This window comes from Narcine bancroftii, chromosome 5 (assembly GCF_036971445.1).
Source record: "Narcine bancroftii isolate sNarBan1 chromosome 5, sNarBan1.hap1, whole genome shotgun sequence".
Classification (NCBI taxonomy): Eukaryota; Metazoa; Chordata; class Chondrichthyes; order Torpediniformes; family Narcinidae; genus Narcine; species Narcine bancroftii.
In genome coordinates this window covers 179,975,561-179,999,311 of record NC_091473.1, presented here as the reverse complement: position 1 = coordinate 179,999,311, position 23,751 = coordinate 179,975,561, and the positions used below count along the sequence as shown (strand labels likewise).

At 40.4% G+C, this 23,751-nt stretch overlaps 1 protein-coding gene across 3 annotated transcripts in view; it reads right to left on the bottom strand.

The window, feature by feature from the left end:
• The window catches only part of dag1 (dystroglycan 1), a 172,922-nt gene that overhangs the window by 64,605 nt on the left and 84,566 nt on the right, over positions 1–23,751 (bottom strand). For all 3 annotated transcript variants that reach the window (XM_069939918.1, XM_069939917.1, XM_069939920.1), the window contains one exon: positions 8,020–8,448. In XM_069939918.1, coding sequence (XP_069796019.1) covers positions 8,020–8,277 — 258 coding nt within the window. In that variant the 5' untranslated portion in view covers positions 8,278–8,448. The remainder of the gene's footprint in view (positions 1–8,019; positions 8,449–23,751) is intronic.

Below are 23,751 nucleotides of genomic sequence, written 5' to 3'. Positions count from 1 at the left end.
TATTGTTCGGTAGTTTTTTTTTAATATCCCCTGTATTTCTTCGATTTCAAATGGTTTTATTAATTTATTTTGCTCCTCTGTTTGTAATTTTGGTAGTTCAATTTTAGTTAGAAATTCATCTATTTTGTCTTCTTTCCCTTCGTTTTCAGTTTGATATAGTTACTCGTAGAATTCCCTGAAGTTTTCATTGATCTCCGTTGGGTTATACGTAATCTGTTTGTCCTTTTTCCTCGATGCCAATACCCTTCTTTTAGTTTGTTCAGTCTTAAGCTGCCATGCTAGTATTTTGTGCGTTTTTATCCTAGCTCATAATATTTCTGTTTTGTCTTCATTATGTTCTTCTCCACCTTGTATGCCATAATACATTTCTTGATGAAAGTACAATATTTTCAAGGGGGGGGGGGGAGAAGGGTTGGATTAGAATGTCTGGGTTAGTCTATATTCATAAGTCTCATATGGCTCCCAAATTTGACAAAATTTATCATAATCATCTCTCATACTATATGTGGTTATTTTCTAATTGGAGACAATTTTTTATTTCATTAAACCATTCTATTTTTTTTTTTACTTTACTTTCCAATTTCCACAATTTAGCTACACACTTTCTCACTATTGCTGTTGCTAGACTCAGAAATCTTTTACCCAACAAAAAAATTCTTGGATCGAATTTAACCTTAACTTTTAATATCTTCTCTACCATAACACACAATTCTTTCCAGAAATCCTTAACCTTTTCACACAACCATACTGAATGCAAGAAATTACCAACCTCTTTTTTTACATCCAAAACATTGTGTAGAAAAATTTAGATTAAATGTATTCAACTTGTAGGGTGTGTAATACATTTGATGTAAAAAATTTATATTGAACCATTTGATATCTAACATTAATTGTATTAGTTACACTGTCTCTACATCGTTTCATCCACATTTCTTCTTGAATTTGTATATTTAAATCCTATTCCCACTTCAATTTAGTTTTATACAAATCTTTCTTTTCCTTTATTTCTTGTAATTTATTATACATAGTCAATTTGAATATGTTGTAACAGGTAACTAATATTTAAAGATTTATAACTACTATGTTCCGGAAAGTCCATTCCTATTTTCCTCTTCAAACATGATCATAATTGGTAATATACAAATACTGTATTTTGGAATATCCCATATTTCTCCTTTAATTGATCAAATGTTATAAAAATTGAACCTCTCAATCTCGTATTTTCTGTGTACCCTTTTCATACCAATTGTCAAATAAATTCATTGTAAACAGAAGAAGTTGATTTCGTTTTAAAGTCAATTGAGCCAACTGATAATTCCTTATACCTCTTCCCACATGTATCCCATTCCATATTTGAAACAAATGTTTTAAAATTGGATCTTCTTTTCTACCTTTAAAGTTTTCATAGTTCCATTTATACAATATTTGGTCTGGACTTTCTTCACCTATATTATTCATCTCAATATCTACCCAAGATGCTCTTTCTTCGTTTTGATACTAAGACGACAAAAATCTCAATTGAGCTATCTTATAATAACTTAAAATTTGGTAAACTCAAACCTCTAATCTTTTTTCCATGTCAACTTTACATAGTAATCCTTGCCGATTTTCATCTCCATAAAAACTCCCTAATATTCTTATTGTCTAAAATAAAAACCCTGCAGGCACCTGAATTGGTAATGTTTGAAATAAGTATTGAATTCTAGGAAAAACATTCATTTTAACATAATTCACCCATCCTTTTTAACATTGTTCGTAATTCCTTCCATCCTTTTAAATCTTCCTCTAATCTTTTTAAAAGTGGTAAATAATTCAATTTATACAAATTATTCAATTGCTTACTTACTGTTATCCCCAAATATTACACACCCTCACTTTGCCATTTAAATTTTACTAACTTTTTACATTGTGCATAATCTGCATTAACCATTGGCATAATTTCACTTTAATCCGCATAACCTTATATCCTGAAACTAATCCATATTCTGCTAATCTTTAATTTAGTCTATTCAGTGAAGTTTCAGGTTTAGTCAAGTATACTATAACATAATCTGCAAAAAGACTAATTTTATGAACTTTATCTCCTATCTCAAAACCTGTAATTTTCTCATCCTCTCGAATCACTTCAGCTAACGGTTCTACTGCCAATACAAATAAGAATGGTGAAAGTGAGCAACCCTGCCTGGAAGGCCTTCCTAATCTAATCAAACCGGATGTTTGACCATTTACTACTGCTTTCACTATACAATGCTTTTATTCCTTTTATAAATGTCTCAGGAAATCCAATCTTATATAACACCTTAAATAGAAAGTCCCATTTTAATCTATCAAATGCTTTTTTCTGCATCTAAAATAACTGCTACCATTGGAGCTTTCCTTTTTTTGAACCACATTTATCAAACTTAAAAATCTCACTATATTATCTGCTGCCTTTATTTTTGTAATGAACCCTGTCTGGTCCATATTAATCAATTTTGGAAGAATTTTAACCAAACAATTAGCCCACAATTTGGATACAATTTTATAATCTACATTTAACAAAGATATTGGTCTATATGAAGCTGTTTGTAATGGATCTTCCCCTTTTTTTGGTAATACCATTATCAATGCCAACTTAAAGGATTCTGGCACATCATTTACTTCTCTTATTTGATCTAATATCTCTAAGAATTGGAACCAACGGTTCCTTAAAATTCTACTGGAAAACCATCTTCTCCTTGCACTTTATTATTTTGCAATGTTTTCAGAACCTCACATCTCAGCTTCTGTAAAGGAATTAGATCATTGTTTCCACAGAAATTTGGTAATTGAATTTATTGCAAATATTGCTCTATTTTAATTTCATCATGTTGTAATGCAGACTTGTATAACTTCTTATAAAACTCTCTAAAATTTTCATTTATTTCCTTCGACAAACTATCTGATCATTCTTGTCTTTCATTGCTCCTATAGTCCTAGGTACCTGTTCTTTCTTTAACTGCCATGCCAAAACCTTATGACTGCTTTCTCCCAGTTCATAATAACTTTGTTTAGTTTGTAAAATGTCTCTTTCAACTCTATATGTTTGTACCATATTAAGCTTGACTTTTTTTTGTTTCCACTAATTTCTTCTCTTCCTCATTTGGACTAATTTGTATTATTTTCTCTAAATCAATTATTTCCTTTTCTAATTGATCTACTTCCTTTAAATAATCCTTTTTTAATTTTACCATATAACTAATTATTTGTCCTCTTAAATAGGCCTTTAAAGTATCCCATATAACAAATGTATTCTTTACCAAAACTTTATTTTCCATAAAAAAACTGTTTTCTTACAAAAATCTTTCCTTTTCAACAATACCTTATTTAATCTCCACCTATATCCACTAATTTTATCTTCCTCAGATACTATTGACAATAACAAGATAGTGTGTGCCAAATACTCCACCTGATGTACTTGAGGGGCCAATAAAAACATGTCAATTTGTGAATATGTCTTATGTTAGAATGAATAATCTCTATCATTCATAACCATTTTCCTCCAAATATCTATCAATCCCATATCTACCATTAATTCTTTTACTTCTTTACGAACTTAATCTCCTACATATTTTCCTGATCTATCCATTTTCAAATTTAATGTCAAATTAAAATATCCTCCCATCAAAATTTTACCATTGGCATTTGACAGTTTCATAATATAAATTTACCATCTTCTACATTAGAGTCATATAAATTCAACAAGGTTCAATTTTGAGTATATTTGACATTCTACCATAACAAAACTTCCTGCCACATTCTTTTCTACATTTATTATTTTTACTGGTAGATTTTTATTCATCAATACTGCAATTCCTCACACCTTTGAATTAAGTGAGGCTGCCACTACTTTACCCACCCAATTCCTTTGTAATTTATCTAATTCCTTCTCCACTAAATGAGATTCTTGTTTAAAAGCCATTTTTTAAAAAAGTTTTATTTGATTTTGCATCCCATTAACATTAAAACTCAAAATTAATCTTCCCAATCATTTTCATTAAAATTAATCCCATACTCATCCAGCTTTCGTCATCCAAATCCCCCTTTAGCATATCAATAGCATTGTACTTTATTAGATCTATTATACCAACAAATGTGTGGAAAATAGAAAAGTTAAGAAACAAGAAATGATAGAATACCCATCCCAAAAAAAGCACACGAAAAAAAAAACATACTTTTAAAATCGCCCTTATTTATATGAGTGCGAGTCCAGCCTACACCCACACACGATTTGGTGGCAGCCAGCAAACATTCCCTTACCTCCCCAAATTTTGTACTAACTAAATACTCTTCAGTTTCTTAAATGCCTATTATTATCTTCCTATCCTTATAATTAAAGAAAAGTTAAATAAACATATAATCTTCCAATTTTACCATCAAACCAAACAGTATACCTCCTGTGACAGAGCATCTCGAGGTGGTTTGGAAGGAATTGCTAGAGCAGTTTGCACACTCACATTTTAAAGCACAGGATATTGGTAGGACTTTTACAGAGTGCTTTTTGCAGAAAGAGCAACCAAGTTGCAGAATCCAGCTGGCCTGGGAGGGCATGTGATCTTTACAGGCAGGGAGAGAACAGTTCTGCTCTCAGAGAGGGAGGGTATGAAACAGAGAGAGAGGAGACAGAAATCAGTCCCAGAAGGACAAAGCTGGCAAACTTTGGAAGGCTGCCTGGTCAAAGGAGAAGACTGGCGGTCTGAAAGGTGACCTGAAAGAAAGAGGATCATCTGGAGAAACCTGAAGGGGCAAGGTTCGTCAGCAAGGTTGATTGGAAAGGAATCAGGTGTGGAGGTCCTGGAACAAAAGGAATCTCCCTCTCTCTCTCTCTGAAAACCAGCAAGAACCCTCCTGAATGGTAACCATTTGCCTGTTAAGCACCAAAGACTGGTGAACTTTGTTAATGCTAACATCTGTACACCTCAAGAATAGCCTGCAACCAGTGAGATTGGACTGTGATCCAAAGAACTTTTCTATTCTTAAATATACATTACACACACCTGCACTTAGTATTAGAGGGGGAATTAAGTGGGTTAGGTATGTTAAGTAATAAGTTAAAGTTCAATTCTGTTTTCTTATTCATATAATTAAAAACACCTTTTGTGTTGTGGTGCATATCTATTGCTGCTGGTTTTGGGGGTCCTCTGGACTCCGTTACACTCCCCACTCCTTACTTCCCATCTTAGCAGGCAAAGATTCAGCAAAAGCTTTGGCTTTATCAGGATCTGGAAAAAAACTATGCTCATCAAGAAAAAAATTCAATACAACAGCCTATCTCAAAACAAATGCATATCCCTTCTTCCACAAAACATTTTTAACTACATTCAATTCCTTTCTCTTTTTCAACATTTCAAAACTTGTATCTGGATAGAAGAAGATCTTGTTTCCATTGTAGATTATTGTGGCTTGTCTTGCCTTCACTTGCTTTGCTGACAACTCCAACACTTTTTCTCTCACCCCATAGCGAAGGAAATTAACTAATATTGGATGAGGGTTTTGACTTTCTTGCAGTTTTGGTCTTAAAGCTCTATGCGCTCTTTCAATCTCCTTTAAATTCTTCCATTTCCAGTACTTGTGGTATTTAACTTTGTAAAAATTTCTTCACATCTTGACCTTCACCACCTTCTCTTAGCTCCGCAATCTTGATGTTATTTCTTCTACTGTAATTTGCCAAAGTGTCCATCTTCTGACCAAAGTGTGCTCCTTCATTTTTGATTCTGCTTGCAAATTTTTCACCTGATATTTTAGTTGCTGTATTTCAAATTCATTTCCTTTTATTCTTTCTTCTGTAGCTTCCAATTTCTTATCCATTTGCACCTGACCAGTCACATCTCTAGTTTCTGTCACTTTATTAGATATGACTAAAAATCTGTTGCAATAATTCTTTCAGAGAAAGCTGCAGATTACCCATATATCTTGATCTCCAAAGCCAATTGTAAAATTTCTTTACCAACCTCTCAGAATCCTTGTTCTGTGTCTGATCCAACTTCTACCTCTATCAGTTCTTCAGTTGGTTCTCCCCCAGAGCGGTCAGGCTCAGGATAATATATATAAATCTACTTATGCTTCTGAACAACTCCAGGCCCCTTCTTTGAGGTAGGTCTTATTTATTTCTCCTTGTCCTTTTCTTTTTCCAGCTCCAGTGTTGGAATAATGTTTTTCCTTCTTCGGTGGCATCCTGTTCTTTTCTCCAACTCTTCCGACGGTTTCTTTCACTGTCCTTTTAAGCTTTTCTGTATTTTTTAAATTATTTTTAAAAAAACTTTTCCAGAGAGAGTAGGGATTACGCTACTAACTCAACATAATCATGTGACATGCCTCCCTTCCCCCCCCCCCCCCCACCACACAATCTTTCCATCCTTTGAGACCACCACCAACTTCTAACAGTTTTTTAATACCCATTTGGACTGAGCTCTGCTAAAGATGCCAACCAGAGAAACAACTCACTCCAGTCAAAAGGAGAAAGAATATAACAAGGACACCAACCACAGTTTGAAACAAATACGAGTGCCGAGTTTGGTCTCAGCCCCTAGAGGGAAAATTGTTTAGCCTCTGTTCACAACCCTCCTTTGACCAAGAAAGCCTCATGTTCAAACTATGATCTGAGTTGGCCCTTTTGTACAGAGTATCGACACAGGTTTGTGGAAAGATAGGAATTTTTCTTCTGATTTACAGGTTCATGGTAAATAATAATAATAATTGTTAACACCTTCCAAATCAGTAACAATGTCTGGAAAGAAATGGCAGGTGTTAAGCAACTCCTTTCCCAAGTCACACAACATCCTTCCTTGAACCTACATCTCCACTCTTTCAAAGTCAATAATATCTGCTCTTTTGACATAACAGCAGTGTTTGAGTCCATTCAATGATGAGCAGACAGTTTCAGGCACTTCACAACTAGTGCTGGACATTAACTGCAGGCTTTACCAATAATTTCCTCATACAATGAAAGGCATTTGTCAGTCACGTCAATGATGTTTGCATTGAATACCTGAGCCCATGCAAATGAACCACCATTGAATGGGCTAATGTACTTCAAGACAAACCAAAATACAAACAATAAGGGGCTGCACGGTTGGCATCGCGGTTAGCGCAACGTCTTTACAGCACCAATGATCTGGACCAGGCTTCAAATCCCGCAATCTAAGGAGTTTGTACTTTCTCCTGTGTCAGCGTGGGTTTTCTCTGGGGACTCCGGTTTCCTCCCACTCTTCAAAATGTACCAGGCATGCAAGTTAATGGGGCGTAAATTGGGCGGCGCAGACTCATGGGCTGAAATGGCCTGTTACCATGCTGAATGTCTAAATTTATTTATTTTTTCATTCAGCACAGACTAGAGGGGCTGAGGTGGCCTGTTAGTGTGCTGTAATTGTTCTTTGGTTCTATGGAAAAGGAAAGAGAATTTAAGAATAAACAGTTTGTTTATAACAGGGAATAGGCTAGACAGTGCAGAAATAAGCTTCCCTAGTACATAAGCAAATTGTTCCAAAACTCAAAATATGAACATGAAGAAAATTACAGACTTGTAATTGGCAGTGAATTCAAGCTTGTCACTAAGTGTGGACTGCTGTAAAAGACAGCCTGCAGGTTGGCAGCTCGGGCACTCAATGAAATCTGTGCAAATCTGGGTCCACATGCAGACACTAGAATCAGGCTTCCAGATTAAACATGAAGTCTTCGTGTCTGGAAGGAGGATTAGTTATTGCACCATTCACCAGAGATCAAACTAATGACTCAACACTGATGTGCAACCTGCCACCATTTGTCTCTACACGTCATGGCATGGAGATCGAACCTAGCTTCTCCTAGCCGAATTGAATCTGGGTACCTTTCACAGCATTAAATTCTCTGTGTGCATATTGGGGAAGGAAGAGTATTCTTGCTGAAGGAAGACCGAAATCTGAAAACTAAAATCGCTACTTAATTCTTCAACAAAGTGGTCACAATACCAAATAGAGTATCCAGCTGCTGTGCTCACAATGGTGCAGAATAGGTTACATTTACCTTCAACACTGCATGGGTAGGTAGTGTTTCTGTTGGTATTCTCATCGTAAAGGCCCGACTGATGTATGCAGAGCCATCAGGGACACTGAAAGTCTTAGCAGGGGTGTCCTGCACCAGTACAGAATGCATGGAGGCCTCAACCTGGCCGTCAAAATCTCTGGTGATCTGCAATGGCTCATTCTGCCAGTGTGCCAATGCCACAGTCTCCAGAAGTGCCAAAATCAACAGTGTCCTCTCCAGTTCGTACAGAAGGAACATCTCCAATCCCAAAATGGCCAACTTTATATATATTTTTTTTTAAAAAACAGGGTTGATCATGCAGAAATGAGAAAATAAAACTCCACAACGACTGCTGCAGTACTCCTATTTTAGATTCACGTTGGCCACAATCCTTTTACTGATCCCTGGAGGCTGACATCTGATAATAACCTGTAATTAGAGAGAAGAAATACATCATGGTTAGTTCAAAACTATTTAACCTTGTGGTGGAATACAGAACAGAAATGTATCCTTAAAATTACAGCTAGACAGTTTAGGGGAGATGTCACATACTAGTTTGTAAGAGAACAGTAAATCCATTCTCCGAGAGCAGATTGAATGGAGGGGGTAAAACAAAACTTATTGATCAGACATTTATACAACTATAACATGTATAGAATTCAGAAAGTTTAGTTTATACCACATATCAACGGTGGTGGAATGGTGGAATAGGTCCTGACGAATTTGCCTATTCCTGTTTTTATCTTGCAAAGCACAAGAACATGAACAAGTTCATTTCAACAATAAGACTTTTTTTAAAAAACACTTAACCAGTCAATACTCAAATTATTTTCTGCAATAACTTCAACCCAAGTCACGTGTTCACTCAGACATTTACATTCCAAAGATTCAGCTCAGTCAAATCTCTGTTGTACTTCTGAATGGCTGCAACCTTACATTGGTGTCTGTTACGGAGGACCAGAGGATCTCAAAAACCAGCACCAATAGATATACACTACAACACAGGGTTACTTAAACAAAAGTAGTTTTAAAATTATATTTGAACAAGTAAACAGAATTAAACTTTAACTTATTACTTAACCTACCTAACCTAATTAATCCCTCCTCTAATACTATACAGGTACACTATCCCTTATCTGGACATCTAAAATCCGGAAGGCTCCAAAATCCGGCAAGTGGGGAGAGAGACAGCAGCGCGAATCGGGGGTGGGGGGTGAGAGGGGGAGAAGGACAGCACAATTCGGGTGGGCTTAAATCTGCCTTTCTGAAATCCAGAAAAATCCAAAATTTGGAACACACTGTCCCCCAAATGTTCCGGATGAAGGACCGTGTACCTGTACTAAGCACAGGTGTGTGTAATGTATATTTAAGATTAGAAAAGTTCTTTGGATTACAGTCCAATCTCACTGAGCACAGAAGTTAGCATCTACAAAGTTCACCAGTCTCGAACTTAATAGGCAAATGATTATGACTCAGACATCAGCAACTGATTCCTTCTCAATCAGTCCTGCTGACAAAATGTCTCTCTCTCTCTTACTCTGCACCCACCCTTCGCCTAAAGGAAGTAACACGTTTTGTTTAAAACCCTTGAACATCGAAATGAAAGGCTCAGCGTGGAACCTGATCACTGAAGGCCAGCGCTCCCCTCAAAGCAAGAGGCTGATTGCACTGTGCGTGTCCTACAAACTCTTTGTACTTCGGTGCACAAAATGTCACCTTCGTGTGTAGATGGTTTGGGGTGGGGGGGGGGTCTTATATGCTGTGAAATACACCTGCCTCATCTCCACTAACCATGCAAATGTTTTATATTTCACTATCACCAGTCACGTTTTGTCTAGTTTTTGTATCTTGAGTCATTTTTAAGTCGCTGCACATTTTGTGTCTCCCTTTGAACTAAGTTTTATTTTCATGTTCTCGCAGTCATTGCACTTCATAAACAGACATGCAATGTTGACATCTGTTTATTCCAATGCGGCTGTTGACATTGCCTTCAACGGGGAGCCTGGCCCTCAGCTGTGAAAAACACCCAGAACGGCACGGTGGCCGGCTGCCCTGACCCACCGCGGCGCATCAGTGATCGACATTTCTAAGTGCCTGTCACTCAAGCATTTCCTTTCACAATCACCAACACCCGGGACAGATGATAACTTTGTTGAAAGAATTGTAATTTTTTTTTCTTCCATACAAGCAATCAAAAAGCACACACAATAAATTATAACCTTTAAGATGAATAATAAAAGTTGAATTTCCTCCAACAATCAGGTCTCGAAGGGGAATGGAATCTGTCACATGTTCTCTCAGTTTACCCCAGCACGAACTTGGAGGCAGATTTCCCATGCTAGCTGTTGGGATCACTCTACCCGGAGGGAAAGTTTGAGAAGAACCATTCTCAGCCGACGAGGAGATCTTTCCTCTCGCCCCCAATACACACCGCTTACTTACCATATACCAGGGAAAGTGGGTAAAATTGAGCATTTAATATCAGGATTTTATTTCCCGTGCGCATGTGTTTTAACTTTGCGGGAAAGCTGTGGCTGTGCCAATCTGGTGTCCAGGTGTTCCCTGGCAAGCAGCGACCCACACATCTCCCCACACCCCCGATTTCAAACTTGCCTCCCAAAGGCAAGGAAAGCAGGTTGAATCTTGTGAAAAATTACAAATTTAATCTGGACAAGATCCCGGCTCCCTTTGGGCACAGAATGTGCCCAGGTTTTTTTTGTTTCAACTACACGTCCACACTTCCATTCAGAACCTCCATTAAATACTAATGTGTTAAAATTAAAACTTTAAAGTAATATTGCATCTGCAGACTTTCTTGTTTAACTTACAAATATAGGTGTGCTGTGCATAAAAAACCAACGGAAACCTTAATCATCTTTGATCTTTTAACAGCTCCACTGATATCGTTAACCTGCACTAATAAATGACGACCCCACCGCAACATCATCAGCCCCAACCCCTGGCAGCTACTGCTGCTTTCAGCTGCCATGGAAGATTCTCTGAGCTGGAGATTATACCTACAGGAGGAGGGTTAGGTAGGTGCTCCTCCTGGCCGGGTTTCTCACATTCAGGTGGCCACCCAAAAGCAGCACTGGAGTACAATAGATGGCTTTACAATCGGGTATTCTGGCCACCTGAAAGTGGCTTTTGTTTTACGCCCTCCCTCTCTCTGAGCAAAACTGTTCTCTGCCTGCAAAGATCACATGTTCTCCCAGGCAAGCTGCTGTCGATACTTTGTGGCTTTCTGCAAAAATTCTGTGTTTTAAATGCAAGCTGCTCCAACAATTCCTCCCAAACCTCCTCTAAATACTCTGTCACACCATATACAATGCACAAAATGGAGGTTCAAGCGACGGGCAGCAAGTTGCAGCCAATGAAACTTGGATGGTCAACAAGTCTGGCTGCTTGCTACTCTTAGTAGTTTACTAGGAGGGCGAAGTTGACCCAATACTTTAGAACAACCATTCTCAATCGTGTTTTGACTATGGTCCTCTTAGGCCTCTAATCAAAGTTTATAGGCCCCCTTCTCTTTGAAGCAGTCAAGTTTGGTTGGTTTCTTTTGTCCTTCTATCCCACTGACTACATTAAAAAAAACTTAAAATATTTTATGATTCAGTCCGTGGATCCCTTAAATGTGCTGTCCGCCACCCCCCCCCCCCACCCCCACCCCAGGAGGGGCCACAGGCCTCTGTTGAGAATAGCTGCTTTAGAGAACTGCAGCATGCTAACCGATTAATGTGCAAAGTGCAGAAAACTCTCAAGACAACGTTCAAGTCCAATTACTGCAATTTTTTTTTTAAAAAAGGACTTGCCAATGTGATTATCATTATGTCCACATGTCAGCTTTTTTCTGACATTTATTTCCACATCAGATTTGAAGTGACTACTTCAAAGGGTGCTTATCATTACCAGTTTCCTTGTAAAATCTCAATTCTTCCAGCCAAGTAGAAAGTGAACTGTGAATGCTTGGCCAATCGCCTGCAGTCTTCCAGCACTGTCTGCTTCTTCATATCTTAGAGTCAGCTGCAGTCTCATCAGGACGGTTTGAAAAGTTTGGGTATACAAGATAGACAGGTGATGCTCAAATCTTTTATCGTTCACAGAGCATCTCAAGTATTCAACTTTGTGGACTGCCTTTAACACACCCACAGACCATTGGTGGGGGTGGGGTGAGGGCAGATGGCCAGCAAGCTCAAGCCCCTTCACAAACCACTGACAAGAGCCCATTTTGGTGGGAAAATTTCTGTGGTAATATTTGTCAACAAACTTACAACTGCCTGGCCTGCAGGGGGGGAAAAGAACCTCAGTGTTGTATGTGATGTCATATCTGTATTCAGACAACATATCTGAACTTGTTTCACATTGCTTGTTTATTGTATCAGTAATATTTGTCTTAGCTGCAGACGATCTCAATTAAACCCGTGAGCCACCAATTGAGGAATAATCATTTGACTGCCAAGTGATTAAGAGAACAAGCTTCGGTAGCTCAATATGATCATTCTGTTTAAACAAGTTACATGCTTCCTCACGATGATGGGTAAAGGCACAACTCAACCAGTTGCTGAAACAGGAGCCCAGGATGTCATAACTAAGCTTAGCTGCAATAATGTGTCTTCCCCTACAATGGTTGCACTTGAAAGCCATGAGGATTAAACACGAGAGGATGGTGATGGGTAGCTACGATCTTTGGACTCTCCTGTTATAATCTATGTCCTAAATGAAGATAAAGAACGCAAAACATCAGTTTTTTTTTATTTTAAGAAATACAACACAGTAAAAGGCACCTCTGGCCCACGAGCCTGCACCGCCCAAATGCACCCTTGTGACCAATAAATCTACCAACCCCGTACATCTTTGGATGTGGGAGGAAATCAGCGCACCTGGAGGAAACCACAGGCATAGTGAGAACTCCTTGTGAACAGCAGCTGATTCGGACTCTGGTTGCTGCCGCTGTAATACCGTCGCACTAACTAGGACACCCACAGCAACACCACTTAAAATAACAAGATTATGCTATATGGGGAGAATGCATGCTCTACATTGAGCAAGTTGTGGATTCTTTGGTACCACAAATAAGATTTTTTTTTAAAAAAAGAGTGCTTTTTGTGGGGATGTGTTGGCTTTGCCTGGAAGCTTAGAACACACGCTTAAATCTGTGCTGAACCCATCAGCTGCTCTTCACAGGCAGGTGACGGGCGGGCTGAGACACTGTTCCGGCGGTGGTGGCTGATTCATCTGCCATGTCCCCACTTGACAACAACACTTTCCAGAAGTGCCCAGTTAGATTCCAGGTAGAACAGCTCTGAAGCTGCTCACTTGTCTCCTTTGGTCTCTGAGCCTAATAGAGAGATCAATTGTTGCTTTGGCTGGGAGGTGTAAACTAACATGCCACCCTCCCTCAGTTCTGCAGCCTCATGGGACTCTGCCGTTCCAATCAAGCCACTAGGGAAAACACCAAAATAATTATTTGTCATTGGTTCTGTGTAGTCCAGCACATTTGGCGAGTTTAAAAAGCTGAATAAAATCACATTACACCTTCAACTGGAAACCTTTCTTCAGCTAGGCATTTGATACAGGATCCTCCCAAGGGCTATCGAATTATGCATCTAAATACATTCCAATAGCTGAAAGTAACAACATTTGACAAGTGCTAGGAATCCCCATAAAACATACAGTGCCTAGACTGACAAATCTGTACACAAGGCACATGGTGTTTTGAGCCCCACAGAAAAAAAAACCGTGACTCACATTTTCCAAGAATTAAGTAAAAATTAAAGAATTCTGCTTGAGCATAGCTCTGGTGTAACCGACTTCCCTCCCACCATCAAGAACTGCAAACAAGATGGACCTCAACAGAGAGATTCAGTTGTTCCTCCACATTCTTATGTAGGGGAGTTAACTGCAGTGGAATCAAAACACCACATGCAAGAGTCAAGGCACAGCTCAGCTGTACTCCTTATTGGAAAAATCATGGAACACAACAGCTCCCCATTCACACTTGTGATGACTCTTTCAAAGGAGTATCCAATTGGCACCACTCTCCCTCAGCCTTGAGCAGTTAGCCATGGGTATTATTCAATTTCTTTTGAAAGTTAACATGGAATATTACTTCCACCCATCTTTCTGACCATCTTTCTGACAAAGGCAGACAAAAATTTGTCATTCGCACTGCCCAGTGGCCCTTACAGCCAGAGAGTCACCAAGTGCTTATGGTTTCACCTCAGGCGCTCCCACAGCCACTGCAACAGCATAAAACTCCTGTTCAGTTCAAACCATTGGCAAACCCGAGCCCCAGATCCAAACCTCAGTGCCCGGGGCCCTTCAAGAGCCTCCTTGCCTCCACAACCTCTTCAATCCCAGTTCCGAAATCTGGTTCTTCTGAGCCAGTGTCCAGCAGCCCACAGCCTATTGTGAGACCTTTGACATCAAGCCGTCGGCAGCCTGCGGCCTGTGTAGGTTCCTCTCCTGCGAGTCACCAGTTTGCCACCTGTGTGCGTCCTTCACTGCAGTGCCCCTCGTTGGTCTACCACTGTGATCAAGTTCAAGAACAAGTTAGCAGGAAGGATTTCAGTTCTTTCTATGATTTCCAAAGACGGGAAGTGATGAAGTTTTTTGAGGAAAAGAAAAACATCTGGATTTTCAAAACGGAGCCATAAATTCATAGCCTTCAGTTGACCTTTCAGTTCAAGGGCATTACATAGCCTTGTGTGCAAAATATATTTTAATTTATAACATGCATAAGGGTTTTTTTCTTCAGCATTGCCCTTTCCATCATCCACTGGGGATTCAATGTCAAGGGACATTACAGTGCATCTCATTTATAAAACCTTTCTTTTCCAACATTCACATCTTTTTAGGCTGCAGCGAAACACTGTCAGGAGAATGCAAAATAATAATCCCACAATTCCCATTTGCCCAAGACTTAAGTACAACATCCCAATGGATTACTCTCACCCCCTCCCCTCCATTACCATTCCCTCGATGAGCACATATCAGTGCTTCTGGTGGATCCAAAAAAAACCAGTGCAGGGATAAGTTTGGTTATTCTTCACCTTGATCCATGAAGACATCCTGTTATCATTTGATTGGCCAATTTATTAAACAAAATATCCAATCCATACTTTCTTCACATACACCCCTCATCAGGAAGTAGATTCGAGTACAAGATCACACTCCATCAGATTCAAGGACATTTTTTGTCCCACTGTTATCAGACTCCTGAATGAACAAAGTGCTATAGCAAAATTATGCTGTCTTTGCTTTGTACCATCTGACCCCTTTGTATCTCTGCACTGTCTTGCTTGGTGCACTGAGATGTCTAACTAGTTTGCTTGCAAAGCAACCTTTACCACTGCATCTTGGAACTTATGACAATAAAATTGAACTTGAACTGTTACATTTCCCTGCATTCTTCCTTCTCCTGCACCACTGAGATTATAAATTGGTCTCCATTCTTCATTGGCTACTTGGTGGCAGACAAACAGTGTATACTACGGCATACAAGTTGTAATCTTCACTAAATGGCCGACAGCAAACCCATTCGCAGCGCAGACCTGTGTCAAGCAAGGCGACATCATTAGCTCAATCCTTTCCACAATACTTAACCTCCTCTCCAACAAATCTGTTCCAAATCTGCAGGATAACTGGGAAAACCCTGTCTCCATCTCCAGTCCACAACCAAGTGCCACTCTGACCTCAATTGTTGGACTGACATTGGTGATGTTTGTGCACATTCAGAAACTGAGTTCCCAAGCGATGTGATCACCCCAACCACGAGAGAATATATTGTACATCAAACATCCCGAAAACAAGGGGTGCTCCACAACTGGCCTTGACAGTCCCTACAAAACATGGACCAGTTTCTACATCTCTACAAAGGTAAAAAAATGAAACAATACCTGGTGATCTTTTATGTCTTGCAGAAAAAAAACTAATTTCCTTTTAACATCTCACCAGTATACCAGCCCCTCACACCTATCAGTTTAAACCATATGCAGGTTCAAGCAACTAGAATGAATTTGGAGGTAAGGATTAATCTACTTTTGGGCACCATGATCAAGGTCACTTGACACCAAGTGAAAATACTGATCCTTCAGCATACCTTTGGGATTGAGGCTGACCTGCTTTCACTTCACTCAGGTGTCTTTCAGTTGGACCCTCTGCCTTGAGGGCAGTGGCAGGAGCAGATCCTAACCTGCGGAGTCACCTTTCAGATGGCAGCCCTAAAAGGCTGCTGCAGCATTGCCTGGTCCACCTGAAATGGCCGATTCATATCCAGAGGCCCCTCTGAATGCTTCCGGATCTGATGAAGGCAAGGGCGACTGGTGCCACAGCGCCACTCGTCATAAATATGTGGTATAGCAATGGCAATCTTCCCTACCCATAATCTCCCATGCTTCCCAGAGTTCCAGCTGTGTGGCGGTTTATGGGCAGGGAAGACCACTATGCCACATTTTGAGCCGCAGAGAGTGGATCTGGTGCAGGAGCAGCCAGCCAGGCTGTGACAGTCCACACTGGCCTCCCCCGCCCCGACGTTCCCCCGACATCCCCTTCCCAGTAGGGTAGGGGGCGGCAAGCAGTGTGTCTGTCAGGTCGTGTGGCGTGGGGCCGTCAAGACCGTGGGGAGCAGATGCACATTCAGGTGCCTTAGCAGAAGGAGATTATCCCTCCCCAAGGAGGGTTGGTGTCAGTGCCTCGGAGGTGCGTTCAGAGCATTCAGGTGACTTTCTTTAGCCACAAGGGGGGAGAATATGTGGCTTTACAATGGGGTGTTCAGGCCACATGAAAGGGTCTAGAATTGGAATGCGAAAGGCTGCTGAGGGCAGGAGGGGATCCAGGCTTCCTGATCATGTCAGAGTTTTAGATCTGGTCTGGAACTCAGGTTGTCAATAGTATGGACTGAAGTCTCTGTGGCTGCAGAGCCCTGGAGGCAATTCCAAGTCTCTGAAAGGACTCACTTTTGCTTCTCTTTCTTCTCCTGTAAGGAGCGGCAGGCAATTTCTGTCCACGGAAAATCTTTGTCTGCCTTACAGCAGACTAAATGTATTACATGAATCTTCAGTTCTGAGGGATCAATGAGCACAATGTAGGGCTCCCAAGTGCAGTGTGGTGCCCAATGGGCCAGGTGGATGGATGGGATGGGGAGGTAGGGTTCTACTGTTGCTACCACTTATGTGTATCCCTGACAAATGGATTGGACTCTCAGTGGGGTTGCAAATGATCTTTCTCAATTGTCATGTGTCAGGGAGTCTTCCCCCTCCCCCTCCCCTCCCCCCCCCCCCCCCCCCCCCCACCCGCCAAGACTGTTGGCATGTTAAAGCAATCCTGTCCAGAGAAACTGAACGCAATCAGAACTACAAGGCTGGAGATGTTGATAGGACAGACTTGATTGACATTGGTTTAGTTATCCTATCAATATTCTGATACATCAAGTCACAGTCAACTCCTGAAAGATACCACCAGTGTCTACAAAAGCTCCACATCCACTGAAAGTACTGTTAGTAATACTAACTCTGAGCTAAGCTACCAGCCTAATATCCACATTAATAAAACACTAAACCCTAAACAATTATGACTTTCTACTCTCCTGCTCAGAACAAGAGCTTGAATGAACTCTCAAAAACAGTTGTGATCCCTCAACATCGACTAAATATTTGGGTTCCTCACCAAGCTGCACTCTTCATTTTTCACAGATTCTCTTGGAGAGTGAGAGATGGAAATAGGAATATCAAAGAGACAAACTTCTCATCAGCAGGCAGAAAATTCAGAGCACTGCCATTTAAAGTTCAAAGCTGCAGTGAGGAGGAAAGAAGCAATGGACAGTCTCACGGTCAGTCAGGCATGAAGTAAACCAGTCAATCATACAAAAGGAAGCTTTATACACCCCGACAGCTGGGCTCAAGAAACCAAAGGGCAACTGACAAAACAAAAAAAGTTCTTCGAAATGTGGATCCTGATATTGAGCAACAAAATAGAGCTGAATGATGGGCACTTGGATCAACATTTTACTACTTAATAACTTCTTGCTAGTCTGAGGATTAAACGATCCTCAGCAACAGTTAATCACATGCTTTGAATACAAGGTAAAGCATTGGGCACATATTGCCCACTGGTTCGAAAGCAGAGATGTTGATGCAATTTAAATTTGAATCAAAGCCAAGCAGCATTTTATAAAGGAATGGTTAAAGTGAACAAAGACAGCAAATCTAACTTCCTGCTTTAACTCAAGCCTTCCAATCATGGTCACATCCTAGTGAATCTCTTCTGCACCCCAACTTTTTGATATCCTTTTAACTTACAGTTAAAAGGGTGATGGAAAGGGAAGACAAAGACAGGGAACAGGAGAGCAAATTTGAGGAGAGTATTTGAGACAGTTTGTAGGCCGAAGTTCACCTCTTGCACAATACTTTTAAAAAAATATGTATCAATGAGAGTCCTGCCACAGCCAGCCTAGTCATGCTCCAGAGCAGCCATTCTCAACTTTTGTTTTCAGCTATGACCCCCTTTGGACTCTGCTCAAAGTTTATGGGCCCCCTTCACAGTGAACAACAAAAATATATACATTTATGTTACACAAGATGAAAAGAAAAGCAGGCTTTTACTTAAATGTGCTGTGGGCCCACAAGGGTGTGGGGGACCATATGAGGGCCCCCAATGAGAATGGCTCATCTAAAGAAACACAATCACAGGGGAATTCTTTTAAAAACTGGGGACAGAATCTGTTATTATACAATTGGGTAAGAAAAATTAACACCACCACAAGAATATTTTGTAAAACGGTTCAGATTATGGTTCCCTAAACAGGATTTTTCTGTGCATCTGAGCAAATTGATGCTGATCCTTTCAATGCAATTTCAATTTCAATGCGAGGTCACAGCTAATGGCTGGCTGCATGTTCGGAGTACAAGCTCCAGAACATCCAAAATATCTTGTGGTGTGTCAATTAGTTCTAGACCTTTCACATACCTATTCACCTGCCCAGGAGAACCTATTTTACACCTCATTAAGACAAAGGAGGAAAAACCCAACCCCAACCAACAAATTTTCCCCTGCAACTGCTGCAACCGTGTCTGCCTGTCCCGCATCGGACTTGTCAGCCACAAACGAGCATGCAGCTGACGTGGACATTTACCCCTCCATAAATCTTCGTCCGCGAAGCCAAGCCAAAGAAGAAGAAGTGCTATGCCAAACAATTCATACAAATTATTTGCACATCCACTTATCCACTTTTGGTTCATTAGTTTTCCGTTTTCTACTGGTCTCCTTTTCTTAAAATCCACCCAGAAAAAAAATCACAACTGAACTTGTAAACCCATTCAAAACTACTAGAATTTCTAAATAATGGTATGACCAAGTCGTTTTTGTGAGGATGAATGGGAATTAGCTTGAACTGTTAGTAAAGCAGTCTGTAGAGTTTGTAGTTATTAATTAACCCAGGAGTACAACTTCAGTGATCTCCATGCGCAAGTGGTGATTTACATTCCCAACTCAGCATGTCAACAATGTGACCTTCAGGCAGGAATAATATCTTAAGCAACTTCTGCTGAATAATTACAGCCCCTTGCATGCATGAGAAAAAGTATTTCTTCATCAAACCTAAGCAAATGAAAGAAAGCAGCCGCGGCATACAACTCCTTGCAGCGATAAAGTTACCCTATCTCATTCCCTGAAGGCCTCCCACCCAAATGCATACACAATCAGTATTTTAGCATTCCAAAGATTGTTGAGTGGGCCGCGCAAATAGTTTTTAAAGCAATAATCTGCTTTTCAGCTACAATTTTTAATTAAAAAAAAATTTAGATATATAGCACTGTAACAGGCCAATTCGGCCCTACGAGACTGTGCCGCCCCATTTGCATCCCATTAACCTACACCCCAAAGTACTGTTTTTTTTGAAGGGTGGGAGGAAACTGGAGCCCCCCCCCCCAAGAAAAACTCTCAAAGACACGAGGAAAATGTACAAACTCCTCAGAGAGCATGCGTTTTGAACCCTGGGCCGGTCACAATCGCTGGTGATATAAAGGTGTTGCACTAACCACTATGCCAAACATACCACCCTTGTCATTAGTTTTCCTTCCGTGGACAGTAACTTGGCTGCTTACTCTAAGGTTGACAGTCTGCGGAATATCCCAAAGTAGTCAACCTTCTAAAATCATACTCTGAACATATCTTGGTTTGAATCGCATCTAGAACACTGCTTGCATTTGGTCCTTTCCTATGTCAGGAGAACAAAGGGATTCTGACAAATGTCCAGAGGAGGGCCATTAGATTTAAAGGGCAGATATGGAACTTCTAAAAGTTCAAAGCAAATAAACTTTGTGGACAACCTTAAAAAAAAGCTAACTGTTTTAGATATGATCAGCAAAATGCAAGCAAACTGGACCAGCTTGGGTCAGGATGGATTTGTTTCCATGCTGTAGAACTCCATGACTATGAATGCACAGGAGAACACTATTTAGAGGATGTAGAATTGGGTTGGTTGCCAGAAATTACTCCTTGGCATTGAACAGGAGGAGCAGCTCAAGAACAGGCCAACTGACCTCTTGAACATGTGCCATCATTTCACTAAGATCATAAATGATCCATTTGGCTAAAAATATTTTCTGCCCACTCCCAATATCGCTCAACTCCCTTGGAGTTCAAGTACTCAATGTCTTAAATAAGTTCAATTAGTCTGCCTTCACCATCATCTTGGGCAACCATTTTCAATGGCGGGGAGGGGCGTACATCTCCTCCACCCCACCCCAGGCTATAGCACATTTAAGAAGGGGGGGGAGAAAAGAGAAAAAAAGACTGAAATTATAAAACAATTTTTGTGTAGTCAGTAGGAGAGAAGTACAGAAGAAAGCAGCTAAATTTGACTGCTTCATGGGAAAGGGGCCCCATAAACTAAGCAGAGTTATCAACTTTACAAAGATGGCAAGTCACTGGGGAGTTGTGTTACCGTCATCGTGAATTCATTTCTCTCTAGGGTTAAAAATAAATGTATATGTTTTAAGCTCTATGTTTTATTGGGGTAAATAGCTTAAAGTAGGTAAATCATGCCTGAAAGTGATAGCGAGATAAATTCAATGGACAAGTTAATGAACATTTTCCCTTACTGGTACCTTATGCACAGAGTGATTTTGAAAAATATACTTCGCGTAAGTATGCCATGATGCTTTCTACCAACAGAAAACCTGAAAGTTAATAGTTGCAAAAGACATTGACTATGCAATACTGAAATTTCTGAAGAATGTAAATAAACTAAACCAATGAACTTCTCCTTTCTCTGTGGAACTACGCACATTATTAATCAATGCCATGGGAAGAAAGGAGAGGGCAAAAGAGGTGAAAAATTGCAGAAGGATGATTTGATACAACATTTCATTATTCAAGCCAGTGTCCTCTGCACCAAGACCTATACTGTTTTCAAAGGTTTTAACTTGATCACCAACAGAAGTTAATACTGTAATTTGCTGTAACTATACAGGATGGATTACTTCATTTTTACATTGACTGCTTAAAAATACGTAAGTAAATCACAAGTCTGTAGACACCATGGTGTCTACAGCATTTCCCAAAATTCTGGAGAAGCCCAGTAGGTCAAACAGTGTCCTTTATGTACCTTGTCCTTTGCTACATAACCGACATTTTGGGATTGAACCCTTCATCAAACTATGAGAAAATGCCGGCAAGTGTCTGAACAAAACATTGGGGGATGGGGGGGGGGGGGGAGTGGCAAGGCAGGAGATGATAGATGGAGAAAGGAGGATGGTAGGGTTGGATGGGTGAAAGAAATTGAAGGACAAGGAAAAGGGGGGAGGGGCAAAGGAAAGGCAAGCAGTTGTCAATGTTCATACAATGTGTCTGGAGGGTACCCCAGCGGAAAACCAAGGCGTTGTTCCTCCAATCTGTGGTAGTCAGGGCGGGGACTGTGCACAAGGCCATGGGCAGACCTGGGAGCACAGGAGTGTGACTCAGAATTGAGGTGGTTATCAGAAGCAAAAACTGGAAATTGCAACAGCATAATTCACAAGAGGGCATGAGGCTGGATAGGTTAGGACATTTTACCCCGGAACATAGGGGGCTGAGGGTGTGATATTATAAAGACACACAAATCAATCAGCAGAGGGTATCGATTGGTAAATTGTTGCAGTTTCTTCCCCCTGGCAGGAGAATCTAAAATTAGCAGAGGTTTAAGTTGAGAGGGGAAAGATTGAAAGGGTCCAGTAGCGGCAACTCCAACCCCCCTCCAGAGACAGTGTTGGGTATGTGGAATAAGCTGTCAGAGGAAGTGATTGGGATGGCTACAACATTTAAAAGACATTTAGCCAGGTACATGGATAGAAATATGGAGCAAAGGTGGAAAGTGGAACAGGCTTAGATCAACAACTTGAATGGCGTGGACAAGCATTTTGATGCTGAAAGGCTCAGACAGAGCACGAATAATATTCACTTCCAGACAGGTTTGTGCATTCAAGTCTTTTAGATCAGTTGGGCTCTCAACCTTTGGTAAGAGTGAAAAATGTTACAGTACAATGTCAAATGGTTGCAAAAAAAAGGCACCAATCAAACAAGGGGCGAGTTAAAGCACCAGACACTTTCAGATACATCATCCAGCAATCTTATTTATTTTCTGTTAGAGCAAGAACCATCCAAAAAAAAAGTACTGTCTCTGAGACTCAATAAACAATTACAGGGAAATGCTCCATGTACTAACAATTGCACTGGAAGGGCACTGTTAAGATGCATGTCGCTTAAATAACTAAAACCCATGACCTCAATTAGCCAGAAACTAAAGGGTTCTACTGAATAGTGAAGGCTAACATAACTGAACTTTCCCAAGGCCGTTTCACATACTATAAAATGCAGATGGGTAAATACGGGGAGGGGATACTAGCCCCTGACAACTGGCCCCATCTGACAGCTGTTGGAAACTGGCCAAAAGGAGCAGAAACCCCTCTGCACAGGCGGAACTATACCAACACACATTCTGGAACACATGTTGACCCAATAAGACTTCCCATGCCCTTACAATTGCTTTATATATTATTTAAATACACCATATTAAAGTCAAACCACAGTTTAACATCACCCACTGGCAATGATTCCCACGACCCAAGTTATTCCTGTGAAAGGAGACACATAAAATAACAAAAATACCCCAAGTATCAGCTGGCAAAGCCTGTTACCCTTCCCTGCAACTTCCACCTTCCAACCCTGCAGGTTAGTGAATAGAAGGAATGTACATGATCTAAATATAACAAAGTATTTGCAGAGCTACAAGAAAAAGAGCAGGGATTTTTTAAGCAAAGTTCTGTATTCTGTACGTCATAGACGTTTTATAAATAATATTATTCAATCGCTTAGCAAATTCAATAGACTTGAAGGAGAATTAACCCAGACCAGACAGGTTCACGCTGCTGTTTATTGCCTGCCAGCCTCTTCCCCAAGCACTAGGCTGCTCTGTTCGAATAACTTGTGCTCACTAAACTACAAAAGGCAGTTCACACAGGATGGAGGAAAATCATGGAGGCTCTCTCACTCATCTTTATCTAAGCCTTCCTGCTCAGAGGAGTGAAGCCAGAAGACTGGAGGCCTGCTAATCTTGTCCTGTTTGGGGAATAAAAAAGGGAGAATAGGATAAATCAGATAATTACAGGCCAGTTGGTTCAACTTTGGCAGTGGGTAAATGCATTGGAATCCATGCAAAAGGAACAATGCTCCAAAAAGGAATAGGGATAACTACCA